We start from the raw sequence: 17,242 nt of genomic DNA on the forward strand, positions 1-17,242 counted from the left end.
TCTCTGTGTATATTAGGGAATGATGACGCTGCAGGCGAAATTTCACCCGCGAACGAAGTTTCGTTACCTCGAATAATCTCCGTAGAGGCGATTCGGTCAGACTTTGCGGCGAAGCTGTTTGCATCCGGCTGCATATTTCACACGTCGTATATGTTCCGCCATATTTGCATCGCGGCCTCGTAATCTCGTTGAAATACAACCGACCACGAAGCAGGCACCTCTCGTATTGTTGCTTGCTAGTTTGCTATCCCGAGTCGCTTATTGTCGCTCGTAGTCTCCTGTGGGAGACGTCGAATCCAGGACGGGGATGAGGGGATGTTCGTCATCGTAAAATGGCGATAATGAAGGAAAAAGCGTTGACAGCATCCGATGGCCAGCGTTTGCATTCAAAGGCTATTCGAGGTTTAACTACATGCATCCTTTGGGATTTTATTTACAGTCTACGTCGATTAAATTAAAATGCTTTTTTACATTTAAAAACTGTGGGAGCAATACATAAAAAATATACAAACACTCAATAACTTGAAATTAATTATAATTTACTGTAAATTGTATCGGTGATGTTGAGAAAAATGCAAATCCATGTTACTGATGCAAAATCGAAAATGAAAAAGCGGCGTGTGAGAGGATGTCATTTTCGTCGACGAGATGAGCACAAAACAAGCCGACGTACCGTTCACGAATTTTGTCGCAACACCCAACGAAAACTTGTATTCGTGGACAAAAACGCGCACGTCGACTAATTACGATGCTAATTTAAAAGGTCTTGGCGATGTTAACATTTTTCATTAAGAGAGTAATAAGCAGCTCGTAGTAAAAAATAACGAAGTAGTCGGCTGAAAATAACGAAGTTTGAGTAACTAACGGAGTCTCCGTTTGAAATTTTGTGGGACGTAAACTTGTCCCGTTATTATGATGCCGACAATTATTATATGTTGTTTAACGAATAAAAAGTTGCACATCAAGTTACCTAGGTAACTTTGTTGTGCGATAAATTGCGAGTATTTATATGAGAAATAAATTAATTTCTACGCGAAACAATTTCGTAGATTTCTATTTCACTCCTCTATTGGATTACCAGGAACGATATCCGGTTTCCTAATGCATTTCCGAGGATAGTTACTGAATCGATAACTTGCGCAAGATATAGGGAGAGAGAAAGAGAGAAAGAGGAGGAAAGAGAGAGAGAGAGAGAGAGAGAGAGAGAGAGAGAGAGAGAGAGAGAGAGAGAGAGAGGGAGAGAACCGAGAAAGGTGCACATTTCATCATTTTATGATCCGTCCTCAGCTCTTACAACGCGACCGCTGGCGGGTCAGATTAAATTGCATCTACGCCGACTAACGGGCGCATTAAATCTCGTAAGCTCCGCCTGATGGCAGATTCCGCAGCGAGTTACGTCTGCACGAATTTTCAGACATCGACGATATTCGCCGTCAGCTTAACGTCGAGCTACGTCAAGCGTCGTCGTCGTCGTCGCCATCGCCGCCGATGCTGCAGTTGTTTGGCGATTCAGCTCGCGAAGGGGACCAACGACGCACGTAATAGGGAAATGCGTCGACCTCGTGCCATTCCACTTTCCAGACCCTTTCCCCGGACCAGTAGCCGCAAAAGCGAAGGATGGTTCAATGATGATTCAGTAATTTCATGGCTCGACGGAGCGAGTCCCGTTAAAAGTGATTGCCGCCGGATGTCACGCGTCCGCTTTTGATCACCCAAATAAGATCGCGGAAAGACGGCTTGAAATTCCACGATTCGAGAGACGGGAAGGGATGATTTATGAGGTACTTTAAATCAGTTTCTTCATATTCATGAAAAATTGCCTGTTTTAAATCGAATAGATATGTTAAATTATTAAGCATCTGTTTGCGAATATATAAAAATATTGCGTCTTCTTTTCTTATTTTTGTAAAAATAGGATATTTTTAATGTTAGAGATAAAATCAGAATTTTTAATATGTCATAATGTTAAATATAAAATTTACCATGATATCATAAATTCTACGTTATATAATGTTAAATCATTCAAATACATATTTAGTTATTTTACTTCCATTTCATAACGCGAGTTTCACGACAGTTATTTGTGTTTATGAACATTCCGTGAGGCGCGCATTTATTGATGCGTCATATCAAGGAAAGAGAATATATAATATATGAATATATTTGCAATTCCGTGGCAATTAGCGGTTTAATTTTAATTTAAACGAAATATCAACCTACGACGAGAGATGACAACGAGCTAGTGCGACAGTTGTTGTGTGGTCGTTCTAGTCCTATCAGTAAATAACGGTAAAATCAGTGATGCACTATTATCTCTATTAGCCATAGTTATTAGAGCAGTTACGGACATAATGCCTATTTGTAAGGTGCATTCGAACGCGATTGCGATGTTGGCGCGCGTTGCCCTTAATGAACGATGTTTTCAAAACAATTGACTGATAATTCGCGTCTGTATTAGTTTGGGATCTTGTTTAATTTTACGATAATTAGATCATATCACGTCTTCAATGATGGCATCGACGAAATATTTTTCTATAAATGTATATATTCTATACTGTAAAGTTTAACATATTAAACATTTTGTTAATCACATTTCAAACTGAAGTTTTATTTAAGCTTAAATCAATCTCAAAATTAAAATGAAAGTTTTCTTATATTTTTACAGTTAGGAAACTTAACTTTCTTTAACAGGTTCTTTTATAACTGTCGACAAGTTTGCCATCGAATGTTATCGTCGTTCTGGTCAGTTTCATTTCTATAGTTTGCGATTTCGAGAAAATACGCGACTTTTTCGTTCTTGGATCAGCCTGTATATTCGTGATTTATTACACGGGTATCCGTCGCTCGATTCGCGTTTGCGGACATTATCGGCGGCTTGTCGTCGACGAGGCATTTGGCCCTTTATTTCTCCGACTTCGCGGAAGGAAGAAAAATAGATGGTGCTCCTCGTGGCGCCCCGGGATCGTTACTTTCCAGATCTCTCTCGGTGGAAGACGGTGGAAAAAGTCGGACGCGTTTTCGCGGCGCATCGATTACGGTATTCGGTAATTTTGTGCTCCGCCGGAGCGAGTTGAAAAAAATATCACTGCGCGTTATTTCGACGCCGTCGATTCCCATGGTGGACTGTTCGACTAGAAATGGAAATCGAGATGTGATTATATCCCGAACTGCATTTGAAGTCTGATTTGTTATTGACGAGAAAAGAATTTGTCGATCATTTCGATAATTCGTCAAAGTTATAAAACAAACGATGTAATAGAAAAATAGAATAAATTATAAACTAAATTGCTATATAAACGAATAAAACGTACATCATAATAAAAAGAGAACAAATATCTTTCTTTGTTGAGAAAAAAAAAGGCAACAAGAACCACAGTCTTTTATTTTTCATTTCTTATCACAACGAGGGATCAGTACTGTTCAAATTTAGTGAAATTTTCCATGTTGAAAATTTGTATTTACCTAACAGGGATCTGTCAAAGCAAGGGAGAAATGTGTCCGAGAGCTTGGAGAAGGGTCGCTACAAAAAAAAGGGTAAGAAGGGGAGGTAAGGATCAAATTCGCCGTTCGATTTGTGACTGATCGATCGTGACGTTCAGTAATTCTACACTTCGTTGAAGCGGCTTCGTGTTAACGAGAAAGGAAGGAAAAACTTCGGATATGCGTTTTCTTGCATCGCGTAATGGAAGTTACTTTATTGAGTTCAAAAAGAAAATAAAAATAAAAACTATGGAATGTCTGTTGTGTTTTTTACAATAAAAATGTTTATAATATAGCGCAAACAAATACAAAAAAATATACAGCATATGCGATTTAAATATGCATGATTCAAGTTATGTAACATTATGTGAGTTTTTTTAGCTCGAATAATGAAACTAAAAGATCGATATTAAATAAGTTAATTAAATGCGATGTATATTTGACAATATGATTTTATTTCTTTTCTCTGCCGTATTATCATAGACTTATTGCATTATAAGCTAAAGATGAAGTCTCTTTCGATTCTGATACTTTTGAAGGATCGATTAGGTCGGATTCGAATGACATTAAAATATAATTCCCTATTGTTGGGTGCTTCTTCCACTATTCTCAAAGGAATAAAAGCTAATCGTAGTTAATTGAATTAACATGGCCGATGTTTTAGTAGCGGAAAAGCCATTCGGGATATTTTCGCAATTTAAAGGAAAAATAATTGTCAACAATATAATATATTATAGAACTGTATATGCGTGATAACACATAAACTATAGAAATCAAAGTCTTAAACGGTCTAATTGGATCTTAAATGCTCGTATGATTCTTGTGTGAATTTATATAGGGGAAACCAGGGTCAGTTGACTATAGGGTAAGTAGAATAATCGAGGCTACATTAAAAACAAAACACGCGAGACACGTATAAACTGCATTGAGCACGTAGCAGCGACTGCCGTTAAGTCTGCTGTAACATCTTGTTGCAACTTTGATAGAAGTTATGCACAATTTAAAAAAATCTTCGATTTTTATTAAATGTAAATATTTACACTTAAGTAAATATTTTTATTCTTAAAGTTTTGTTTTACAATCGTATATGATTGTCTGAGATATTTGATTTTTATTTAGATAGTAAGTGTAGTTCTTACTTAATGAAATGTAACAGATTTTTTTGTTTATATGTTGTTTATATGTCTTTGTATTGTATATTGTTAATGTTTTTAAAAAGAACGGATGGAGGATAGTAGACTAACCACAGCATGGAACTGTAACGACGAATTTAGTGACTCTTATAATACTTACTCAAAATTTTATTCCTTTAAAGAGATTTTCCTTAGTGATAAAAATGTTATAAGTTTAGTTCCCTCATGTCTAATCTCGAAAACTAGACTCATTCAACGTGTTTTTGCACGAAATGAACAAATTTTGTAAAAAGAAACATTGTTTTGCCCTGCGAAGCAAATGTTTGTATTTAAAATATATTTTTATACAAGTTTTATTAATAGCCAAAGATGTAGCTTAAAATACATTGATTTTAATAATCTTTATTTTAATAATCTTAGTCAAATTATTCCAATCCCAGAGCTAATTGAATCAGAGGGAATGCATTAGAAAAATGCATTTTTTTCATATTAGTTATCAATTTCCCCTTCTTATTAAAATATTATTAAGTAGTCAAATGTATGTAGTAGCTGGTGTAGAATTCATTTTTTCGATAAGTCTCTTAATTTCGTGTGTAAAAATTCGAAACTGAAAAATAAGTCTATTAGCCCCGATCTCCCTTACAACGTATGTAATCCCCAGGAACGCGCGCTAAAATGATTTTTTGGTCTTGAAAACGCTAACTTTACTAAACTACCGCAGTAATATCGAGTTAAATTGATAAGATAATTATATTGAATTATAAATTATATATAAAATTGAAAGATAATTATATTCATAACAGCTAGTGTACAGTTCTTATGTACGGTGTAGAATATTTTCTGAAATATCTTATATAATTTATAAAAATGCGCTTGACTGCATTTTATTATATAATCTCTCTTCAGAGACTTCATTATTAGATGTTTAAAAATTCTTAAAGTTATAGTTAAATGTTATTAGAATTTATTGCAACATTTTTAGTTGTACCTTATTATAATACTGGATGCCTTTCATCATATCAACTTTATTCCTTGGCTATCAAATTTAATATTGAACAGACGCAGTTTTACAAAAATTAGTACCGTCAGAACGGACTATCTTTATAAACCATTTATGACACAAACTTTCAGAAACAGTAAATTCGCCATAAGTTTTAATCCTCATGCTACCTCTTACTCTTCTTCTGATTATAAATGAATAACAACATTACTTCTTTTCTGATTATAAATAAAAAACAAACAGCGAATATGTATTTTATCAGGCTCCAATTAAAACAGTTTTAAATTTAGTAGCCATGTTATAGAACAAACACTATAATAGACATAACATTAACTAAAAATTTGATGACTCCATTTCTACAGACACATAAATTTTAATTTTTGAAAATATTTATAATATGATATACATACTTATCTTTAATTTCGAATCTTTCTCGCACACTAACATTTGCGGAGTTATTGTGAAAGGATATAGAGCGTATTCTATTCTATCTCAATTTTTCCTTATGTATTTTTGATCAATATCCAGCAATTGTATCGACAAATTTACCTATCTGCTAAGTTACTTTCACGATCACGAGGTTGAGTCGGGAAGGGGCTGTTCTCGATTCTCGCCTACTCGATCTCGAGCCTTTGTAAGTCGCGCTATAAGTCGAGAATGAAGGTACCATAGACTGCTTGCCTTTACCCCGCCTGAAGAGGTAGGAATAAGAAGACGAAGGGGTTCCGAACATGCTTGAGGAGACGGAAGAGTCTCGGTCTCAAGGAACAATCGCGCACAAGATATCGCAATTTTTATTTCATTGTATTTTCTCGTACAACACTTGATATTAAGTTTATTACGTTATTAGATTAAGTTCTACAATTTCTGTGTTCTAAAGCGTTTATGAAAGAAAAACAGTGCAGCTCAGCATAGCTCTTGTAACTTGAAAGGATAAGACAATCGAGATCCGTATAAATATTTTTACTCTTTTTATTGTTTTCTTGTTATTAATTGTCGATAAATTGATTTCTCAACACATCTTCTGAACAAGTAATTAAATATATCTATCCGCTCTTAAATGTTCTCGATTGGAGATGATCGATGTAAAACTTGGCAAAAATTCTTGTTCTTGTGGCTTTCTGCAGCGTTTCTAAGTCGAAGATGAAAATACCGAATGCGATCTAAAAAGTAATACGCGATTTTAATTTTTTCATATAGGGTTCAAATAATATTCAAAAACATTTTCGTAATTTCTTTTTCTTTTCCCATTCTCTTTCTTGTTCAATCTTTTCTCTTTCTCTTCATCTTTCTCACTATTTGTTCTCTTTGTCGCGCAACCCCCTTGTTTCTCGGTAATTAAATGGAGGTCGATGTCAATTAAATTATTCCCATCGTGTTTCACACGTGACATGATGGTTCTCCGAGATAGCCTACCATAATCGATAGTCGCTCGACTATTCATTAGTTGTAAATGTCACAGTATAATTGTACAATAGTTGTTAAAATTGATTTGCTATAGTTATTTATGTATTAATTATTTAGTTATGATTTATAATATATAGACAGTTTTAGCATTGTAAAATTAATGTATTTTATGTCTCAATTTCAAATTGAAAAAAATTCAAATTTATTCCCTATGAAAAAAAAGTTTCAGAAAAAGTGATGAGCAGGCTATTTTGATAATCACTTTCATTGTGCTCAAATAAGAGAACATTTCAAGATTTCAATTTAAGATTTTTAAGTTAATGCGTACGTTTCAATTGTCACAAATGTATTATTCCTCTGCTGATAACATAATATTTAAAATGACGATTTACCATCTTGGATGGATGCTTTCAATGCTGTTTAGCTTTTCGTCTCTTTCGCCTCATTTTCATTTCGCCAGCGAAAAGCATTTCTTCGAGAGCATTTTGCGAATATTTCCTCTCGCCAGAATAGTGATGACAATTACTAAAATACCTCGGCTCATGATTGTTGCATTGAGACATTATCGTTACGATTTTAATGATCGTAGGTATCATTTAACTTATTCTTAAAAATCTATTAAAATTATTCACTTAGTATGTTTTTTTTTCAGAAACGAATGATGTTTTTATTGAAGTTAATACGAGAAACGAGTCTTGCGTAAAAATAAATTAGTATAAAATATTAAATTTTTTTCACATTTTTTTTCACAAATTTTTTTCGAAGGAAAATCATCCGTTGAAAAGTTAAAAGTGCGTATCTACCCAAACATTTGCTCGGTATTCGATTTTTTCATTTTCAATTCTCATTTCCATTTCGAACGATGGAAAAAGAAGCGTTTTTCCGCTTCGCATTCGATATTTACTGCCGGCCGCGAGATGCCGATGCAATTTTAAAGGAGCGCCTTTAAGGCGCTTTTTCGCGCACCCAAAGCGAACACTGATGGTTTACCGGGAGCTATTTTCAACTCTCTGGGTTCGACATTTCGTGTCCCGATGAAAACGTTTGCCGACTAAACGAGACTGCGATTCCGAAGGTGAGCACAAGTGGGATGAAGAAACGAATGCGAATGAACGCGAAAGAATGAATCTTCTGTGTCACATACCATCATTTTTTTGTCTTCTCACATTTTTCCGCGCGTGTTGTTTCGCTATTTATGCGAGTTTGCATTTACACAGCATCAGGTATGCATAGAAGCAGAAAGTAGCTCGATGGTAATTTGCAAGCACGTATTGAAAAAAACGTGATCCAACAAAATAATCGTAATTTGAATTTATATACAGGATAATTCTATAGATTTACAAAAAAAATCAGTGATCTTATAATTATATAATATATACAGCACGCATACGAACATAAATATATGTATATCAGATATCTAATACATATTTAATCAATTCTGCATAAATTACAAAGAAATTTATATCTTAGGCATCTTTTCGGTTTACATTTTATTTATATACATATATTTATGCAGTAATCGCAATTAAACTTAAATATGTAATAAATTACAATAGGAATAGAAATACTTCTTCTATCGATAGTACAAATTATATGCAACACGTAATATTACGAGAATTGTCGACTAGTGCGTCGATAGTATTTGCGCGATTTGCGTTTTTCAATGCCGCTTTCGACAGCGATTTTAAAGACGCAATAGAAAAAAATTGCAACTCACGCGGTGAGTTGGTGAGACTACGACGAGGGTCAGTGATATTGGATTCGAAACGAGATCGGCAATATCCTTCAGGCCTCTTCCCTTTGCATTCCTCGGTGGAGAAAGGTTTCCTCTCACTGGGCATCTTCGGGATAAAGCCATGAGAGGAGGTTTGCATGCCACACTGCACGAACACGTTCGATATTCCGATATCCTGATATGGGGAGTGTTTCTCCTCGCGACATCCTTGCCTCCTCTCCGAGATATACACCCTCTTCATAGAATTTATTATCCGCTCTCAACCTGCGCTCTGTGCACTCCCCTCTCCCTTCTCTATGCTGAAAACCCTTGGGGATCACCTTATTGAGGATTTGGCAGTTTCCATACCGCGATGGTGGCTGTTTTTCCACGAGACTTTCTTGAAAGAAATTTTGATCCAACCGAAGATTCCTAATAGTCCTTTCGTTCGCGGAAAAACCTCCGGGAGAGTAAAATCTCGTAATCGATCGATTGTCGTCGGTACATGAAACTGATAAAAATTTTAAACGCAAAAATGGCTTTCTTGAAACAACTTATATTTACGAGCGCTTTTAAGAGTTAACCATTCGAATCTATCGGTGAGTTAATTTTTAATTTAGTAAAATTATTCAGTCTGAACTTTCGTAATGAGTCTTCTGTAAAATATTTTGGATCCGAGCTCGCGTATATTTATAACCATTTATTTCATCCAAAGTTATTTATCTGCTTGTTCGTGTTATTGTTGCAGAGATCCACTTCTTGATATTTTATGAGCTGATGACTTCGCAAGCACTCATCTCTGCATCGATTCGATCGAAGCACCGCAGTCTCTCTTCAGCAACGCTGAAGGGCCAGCGCACGTGATGGTGGGTCAGCGAAAAATGCGATAGGAACGAAGGGATTCGATCACGAGAGGACGAGGAAGAAAACGGGAGGATTTGTTGCCTGATGAGAGAGAGCACCATGTGCTCAATTGTACTGGTCTGGCGTTGGAGGGTTGCCCTCTTCAGCACGATGTTGCTGCTATTGTCCTGGGGAACAAACGCAGCGGAGGACTGCCCGAGCATGTGTGCGTGCAAATGGAAAGGCGGGAAGGAATGGGTTGAATGTGCGAACCGCGATCTCAAAGGATTACCGCAGGGTGCTCGAGAGGAGACGCAGGTGCTCGACCTGTCAGGTAATCATCTGGTCAACCTACCAGCGGAATGCTTTCGCGCCCTTGGTTTGATCAACCTTCAACGGCTCTATCTGGGCAAATCTCGAATTAATCAGATTGCCTCTGAGGCATTCGTCGGTCTGGTCGGCCTAGTAGAGCTCGATCTATCTGAGAATCAGATCGAACAGGTGCCTACGGATACGTTTGCGTCCTATCCGAGTTTAATGAGGCTTATATTGAATGGAAATCCAATCAGGGAAATTCGCCAAAACGCGTTTCTCCGTTTGGTGCATCTTACTAATTTGGAGATCAGTAAGTGCGTGATAGAGATTATCGAGCAGAACGCTTTTGAGGGCCTCCAGTCGCTAGAGTGGCTTCGATTGGATGGCAATCGACTCACCTACGTGCCAGATCACACTCTGCCGCTGGGGGGGAATCTCAGAGGATTGACTCTTCACAACAATCCGTGGCAGTGTGACTGTAGACTGAGAATAATGCAGACCTGGTTGAAGGAATCAGCCCCAGCAGCGCCGCAAGAGTCTGAACCCATCTGCGATTCCCCGGCGAGATTGCATGACAAACAAATCAAGAGTCTTAAGATCAACGAATTAGCCTGTCTACCGCGTATCGATCTTCAAGATCATTTAGATATTTACGAGGGTGGGAATATTACTTTAAGATGCGATGTTCATGCGGTTCCGACTGCTAAAGTTACTTGGTGGTTCAATGGAGAACCGTGCGAGTTGCAACACGAAAATAATTCGATGGCTAGCAGTATTTCTATATTTCCAAGGTAAGCGAATTTTCAACCTCTATTATAGATCTTTATCCATGTTTTTTTGTTTCGAAATTTTTTTACATCTATTTTAGGTACATCTATCGACAACGAGGCGGGACCAACATGAGCAGCACGCTGTTTCTCTATTCGGTCGAGTCGCTCGACGAGGGCACCTACAGCTGTATCGCAGAAAATAGCGCGGGTTCTGCAGTGGCAAATCTTTCTCTTCGTGTATTCTTTCGTGAGAAACCCACCGTAGAACCACCCTTCGATAATCCCGGTTCCGGTTATGTAGCCGCAATTGTTGCTGGCGCATTGGTAGGCACCCTTCTAGCATTGAGCTGTTTAGTGGGTAGCGTGATATACTGTGCGAAGAAGCGTCGTCGCGATCGGAAGCGCAATTCGAAAGCGTTGGTAACGCAGAGCAAATCGGTACTACCAATCACGAAGGATACTACTAGCAGTTCCTATCGGAAAGGTAACGGTAGTCTGATCGGAGGTCTTGAACATCAGCAGATGGTTTCGTACACTGAACGTGAGATCAACCGTGCGGCTACTTTGGAACGTCGGGAACACACCAGGAACAATCACTTGGATCGAGATGCGTATTCAGTAGCGAGTCCAGTTGCCAAGTATTTAACGGAACCTGATCTAATCAATGAGGTACCCGAGAATTCCGAGGTGGGCTATGGTCAGTTGTACGGACGGCATCATCAGCGTGCCGGCGTTGACCGGCAGGTCTTGGAATACGACTCGGGCTATCCATTGCAACCCGATCTGCGGCCGCCACCGGTGCTATCACAGATGAATTACTTGGATCAGGATGGCTATCCGCTCAATTTTGGCTTGCCTAAGATCACCTTTAGTACTGCTAGCACTTTGCCTAGACTCCGACAACGTATGACGGAGCCAGGCTCGGCGGCTGCGCCGGCGGCCAGATATTCGCGCGAGGCGGAATTCCTCGCAAGATCACCGGGGTATGATCCCATTTTACCGCGAACCGATGCTAGGTACACCGCCGAAGGTTATCCTTATCCGGTGCATCAGCATCAACATCAGCATCAGCATCAACAACAGCAGCAACAGACAATACAACCACCATTATCAATTCAACCAGTTGAGCAACCGATTCAACAGCAACTGCCCATTCAGTCGCCAGTATCGCCAGTTGCTGTTTTCCCAGAAGTACCCTTTATACCATCACCTCCTGCGGCTTATAGAGGTGAAACCACTCCGTTATCACCGCGGTCTCTTCTCAGCAAAACTGCTCGCGAGGCCGCAGCTGCAGCTGCCGCGAGAGCGGAGGAACTGCAACCTCCGAATCATCCGGAAAGTCCTGATGAAGGCTACGTAGGGGACGCTATGGATGTATGAGGAATCCGAACCGGACAAGAGTCGGAGAAATGCGGATACATCTTGGATCTGAATAAAATTCCTAAATCGTGAATAAAATTAATGTATCATTTGATTTTTCGAATTTATTCTTATTTTTTATTTACTGGGTCTATCTTGAAAAAAAAAGAATAAGATTGTGATTGATTTTTTTTGCGGAAAATATCACGATTAACATTTTTTTTTATAGAAATGAACATTTTTATGATATCATACAAATTTTCTTCAAAATATATTATACTATGTAATTATTATTTATTACCCAATTTCTGCTAAAAAAGATTTTACCTTGCAAAAATAATTTAATTTTGAGAATTTATATACGTTGCATAAATATTTGAATATTTTTAGATCAGTTTATTCATTTCAAGTATAAAAAATTTATTTGAGAAAGAAATATTCATCAAAAAACTTTTACTTTGTGTGTACATTTTCATATATGTGTTTCTGATGAAATTACAGTCAAGAGGCAAAATCTGTCCTCATTTTTTTGCTCAACATATTCAGCAAATAAAATAACGACATTTATATTTGCATAAAAGTTTGTGAATAGTTTTTATAATCTTCTTCCACGCGTCAAACATAAAGACCTAAGCGAACAACGAGATATCAAGAAGGAAATCTGTCCTCGTCATACTACCAGATTAATTCGCGGAGAATAACAGGGTCCAGGATGTGATTGGCGGAACAGGGCCACCCGAGACGGCACGAACAAAGGACTCGTCCTGGCGATGGAAACGTAATAGATTAATCAGAAGGCATGTCTCAAATGTCACTGTGCGCAGTCTTTGTCAGTGCCGGGAAGGATGGTAGAGATGTTCGCTAGAACGCGGTGATTTTTGCATTCGCGTATTCGAGGGAAATCGACTCCGAAAAATTTACGCGGATCGCGTTTAAATGAGAAAAGTGCTTTTTCGGACACTAAGATGGCGACCGGATTTATTTAAACGGCGTGTCACGCTTGTGAAATACGACGACGTCTTTTGGACACGATCCAAGGAGAAACGTCGTTCGGTCGCGTTGAAAAGGAACCAAGATGGCGTGACTGATCCTTAAAGTGATAGATAAATGTTTGGCGGACTCGATCGAATGAAACGCGCCTCATGGATCTCGAAGGCGCGCTTTCAGCATCGCGAACAAGAACGTGATTGGTGCTCAAAGCCGGGCTCCTCCGCTACGAAAATATGAAATTAATTAAATTTAATTGTTCATGTTGATCCCGTGAAAAAAAAAGTCCGTTATAAACCGCGAAATGAATGAACGATATGGATGTAAAATAATAATAAAAGGAGACTATCCTTGTTAATTATAAATATTATGAATATTTGTGAGAATTTTTATATATTACTTGCTCTATCTTTTGTAACATAATTTTAAAAAATTGTGTTGTAGATTTGATATTATTATATCAAAAAATATATATAATTTATTGTTGTTTTTTTAACGTATTATGCTTGATATGATCTGGTCGCTTTGATATATTCTTAATGACTCTTGGATTATTCCGATATGATTTACACAGCGTTATATCCTACACGTGATACGGGGTGCTCGTGATTCGGAAATCTGCTCAAGTGCATCTTTGCACTCTCCTCAGTAGCACTTTGTGTATATTTTATATTTTTTTAGAATAAATATCATTTTTATTTCTATTGAGGACCCTCTCGATCCTGGCGTTTTAAAGTGGAGATACAACTGTAGCGATTCTGCTGTAGTGATAATAATGTTAACTTGGTGTTTAAGACTGGCGAATTGTGCGAGATTAGGAGTGCCATCATGGCACTCGACCTGATGTACAGAGACCGTTGAACGTACAGGATGTTCTGAAAACGGTGTATACCAGAATCGGATTGTGGAGCGAGGAATTACAATAGCACATTTACTTCCAAAAAAATTTAATTTTGAAAATTTTTTAATGCAAAAATTACATTTAAAAAATTAAGATTTTAAGAAACTTGAGAATTAAAAAGAAGTCCGACATGAATTTTATTCGTTGAGATATTAAAAATTATGATTTACTTAAATAATTCTTACTTCGTTACTTCGTTATAGTTAGATTATTTATTTAAATTAAAAAAAATTTTGCAAGTTAATTCCAGCTCTTTGGAATGGTATACGTCTCTTCTAGGACGCCCCGTATATCTATATACATATACGTATATATAAATATACATATATACAGACACACAACACGGATAGATATATACATATTATATGACGCGACATTGAAAAACACTAAACGGCAAAAAGATAGGTGGAAGTAGTTAATTCTTTAAAGGTGTCTTTGCGATTCGAGCTGGCTTCACCCTCTTAAATCATTGATCGATCTATAATCGATAGACATATAATGAGATGAAATTGACATTATTTCTACAACTAAGTGTAATATTTGTTGAAGTTTGCAAATTATTTAGAAAACACTGATGAGTTGATGACAAATTATCATAACTGCAAGGTGGCGTCGGATGTGACAGAAGAATGCGCCTCCGAGAAAGCGTCGAGTCTTGGAGGGTTCTTTCATCGTCAGAAGTACCGGCGACGAGGAAACTGGTTTCCTTTCCGTTGCTGTAATCACGATGCGATTCACGGATGAACAGTGTTTGCTTTCCAGTCTGGCGACTCGCAAGGATATAGAATCCTGCCTGTGTCCTTTAAGCTTCGCCGTTGAGGTAACTCGAAATTTGTCTTTGCCTTCGAGTTTCGTATATAACAATATTTCATCTTGTTCCGGGGCAAGTAATTTATTTACATTTTGAGAAATTTCAGGCCAAACGAGAATGTTTGAAACAAGAAATGAAGAGAAATTCTTAGTACGTCAGGAAATTAAAAAATTGTTTACTTTAGTCAATTAAAATTTAACGTTTCGGATTATGTTAAAATTTAACAAACATTTTTACAAGTAAATTAATAAAACAAATAATTTAAATAACAAATTGGAATTAAAATTCTTTATATAGAATTCTTTATATAAAATAATTCATTAAAAATCTGTAAAATCCTTTTCTTTAAAATATAAGAATTAATATATTTTGAAGAAGGGCAATTATAGAATTTGAAACACGAATAACCGAAATACGTTTAAATTTGATTGTACGTTTTCAGAGTCGTCAACTTTCAGAGTCGAAATATAAGTTATATCGAGTTGTGAACGTAATTTTACGCACTGACGAAATTCTGTAAAAGGAGTTCTATATTTGTTGTTTCATTTAATTAGAACTTTTTAAATGAGCTTGCCAACGAGAATAACTTTAAACCGCGCGGTCAATTTTACGAATTTCAATTAATTTGCCGTGAATGGGCAGACTATTAGGCTGTGTTTTCGGAATAAAAACGTAGCAAAAATGTGGCATTTAGAATTTTTATAAATGTTTAATCAATTTTGAATCTGTTAAATAATTAATCTCTAATAAGATATTAAAAAAAAATGTTTTCTTACATTATTATATAAATCTTTTTTTTATTTCTTAATATTTTTATATATTATATTTTAAACTTAATAGAAAAAGGAGATATGAAATGTTGCTTAGTTATTTAAATATTGCATCTTAAACGTTGAGAAGTATTCGGAAATGAAATAATTAGAAAACTCATACCTTTTCATGTAATCGCCATTTCCTTAAAGAATTTCCTTAAATGACCTCGCTTGCGGTTAAATAAATAACATCGTTAAATCGAGTTAAATTACACGAGGAAATGTAATGTATTTCCTAGAGAAGAACCTTTTAAAAATAATCATTTCAGTTTGTACATTAAAAAGATTAGTAACGGATGATTTAATACTTTTTAAAGAGAACTGATTTTTTTAAGATTGTATTTTCATAGGTAAAAATTTTTCATAGACTTCTCTAGATGCTTCATGCATATTTATTTGCATCGATTAAAATCTGGTGGAAAATAAAAATCCAACATATTCGAAACAATTCCTTTTTCGCGAAAAAATCTAAACTAGAAAGTTTGATTTTTTTTTTGGTTTTTACTTTGACGCCATGCTTTCAGAGATTCGTTTTTTTCATAGATAAAAATTTATCATCACAATCTGTCGCTTCTTTCTTCGTGTATATTTATTTTTGTCGAATTGACGAGTGAGCGGTTAAACGCAGAAACAAGAAAAACACTAGCAAAATTTAATGATCTTGCTTGTAGGCGATATTGCATTCGCTGGTTTGCGGCTCGTCTGAGTTAAATGCATTCCTCTTTTTCTATCGATCCCTTCTTATTTATTTCTTTTCGCTTGTGCGCACTAATTATAATCGCGGTCGCGAGCTTGCTCGGTAACGATCTTGCTTTTTTTGTAGAAACGCGTCGGAAAGCTTTTCCGGATTTTCCTCGAGAATCCAAAGAGACATGAGATACATTTTTCGAAATGTATTTCATAAGAGAAAATTATACGAACTGAGTTATCTTTTCGTACAGACAATTCTCGATTGTTTCAATGACTTTTAATATTTCCCGTAGATGGAAAACTACAGGAACAAAATTCCGCTCTGATAAATCGGTCGAATTAAATTTCGCAAGGAAATCATACGCGCGGAATTTCATCGTATAAAGGCTTAGCGTCCCGAGATCGGTCGTGAATATTAATCGGCTTTCCTCTCACCGACTCTCACGCAGTGAAACATTCGTGCCAGGGAAAATCTCACGAGGAAGGCAACCCGTCCTATTAACTTCCCTCGCATTCACAACGTGCTGCTACGATGCTTTCCAGTAAATGTAATCACACGTCGATGCATTAATCAGCCGCTCGGCGAAACTCATCGTAACTCCATCCATCGGATATGCATGTCAGTTAGAAGTTAAGGGCAGTGACGTCGGACGATAGGATTTCTTGCTTAAATAGAAAATGCATCTATTAGAAATTACTGTATTTATATTTATTGGATTTAGATATTTTAATATTTCATATTTAAATCTCGTTATGCTTAACAACGTTTGTTTTAAAAGATTAAATGCTATTCATAACGAAGCAGAGATAGCAAACAGCCAACTGATAAATTTTGTTTATTTATTCTTTTTATAATGTATTTTAAAAGAAAAATATTTTACAAATGTGAGATCATGATATTTTATGTTGTGAGATTGATCAACAGAAAGTGTATGGCAAGATAGCGAAGGATGGGAAAGATAGAGAGAGAGAGAGAGAGAGAGAGAGAGAGAGAGAGAGAGAGAGAGAGAGAGAGAGAGA

At 36.6% G+C, this 17,242-nt stretch overlaps 1 protein-coding gene across 1 annotated transcript; it reads left to right on the forward strand.

Moving 5' to 3' along the window:
- The first annotated feature begins 9,697 nt into the window (after positions 1-9,697).
- LOC108686283 (leucine-rich repeat-containing protein 24) lies at positions 9,698-12,042 on the forward strand. The gene is made up of 2 exons (XM_018191507.1): positions 9,698-10,683; positions 10,761-12,042. The coding sequence occupies exons 1-2, from the start codon at positions 9,698-9,700 to the stop codon at positions 12,040-12,042; spliced, it is 2,268 nt and encodes a 755-aa protein (XP_018046996.1).
- Positions 12,043-17,242: the final 5,200 nt, after the last annotated feature.

The sequence above is a fragment of the Atta colombica genome, unplaced genomic scaffold (assembly GCF_001594045.1).
Source record: "Atta colombica isolate Treedump-2 unplaced genomic scaffold, Acol1.0 scaffold172, whole genome shotgun sequence".
Lineage (NCBI taxonomy): Eukaryota > Metazoa > Arthropoda > Insecta > Hymenoptera > Formicidae > Atta > Atta colombica.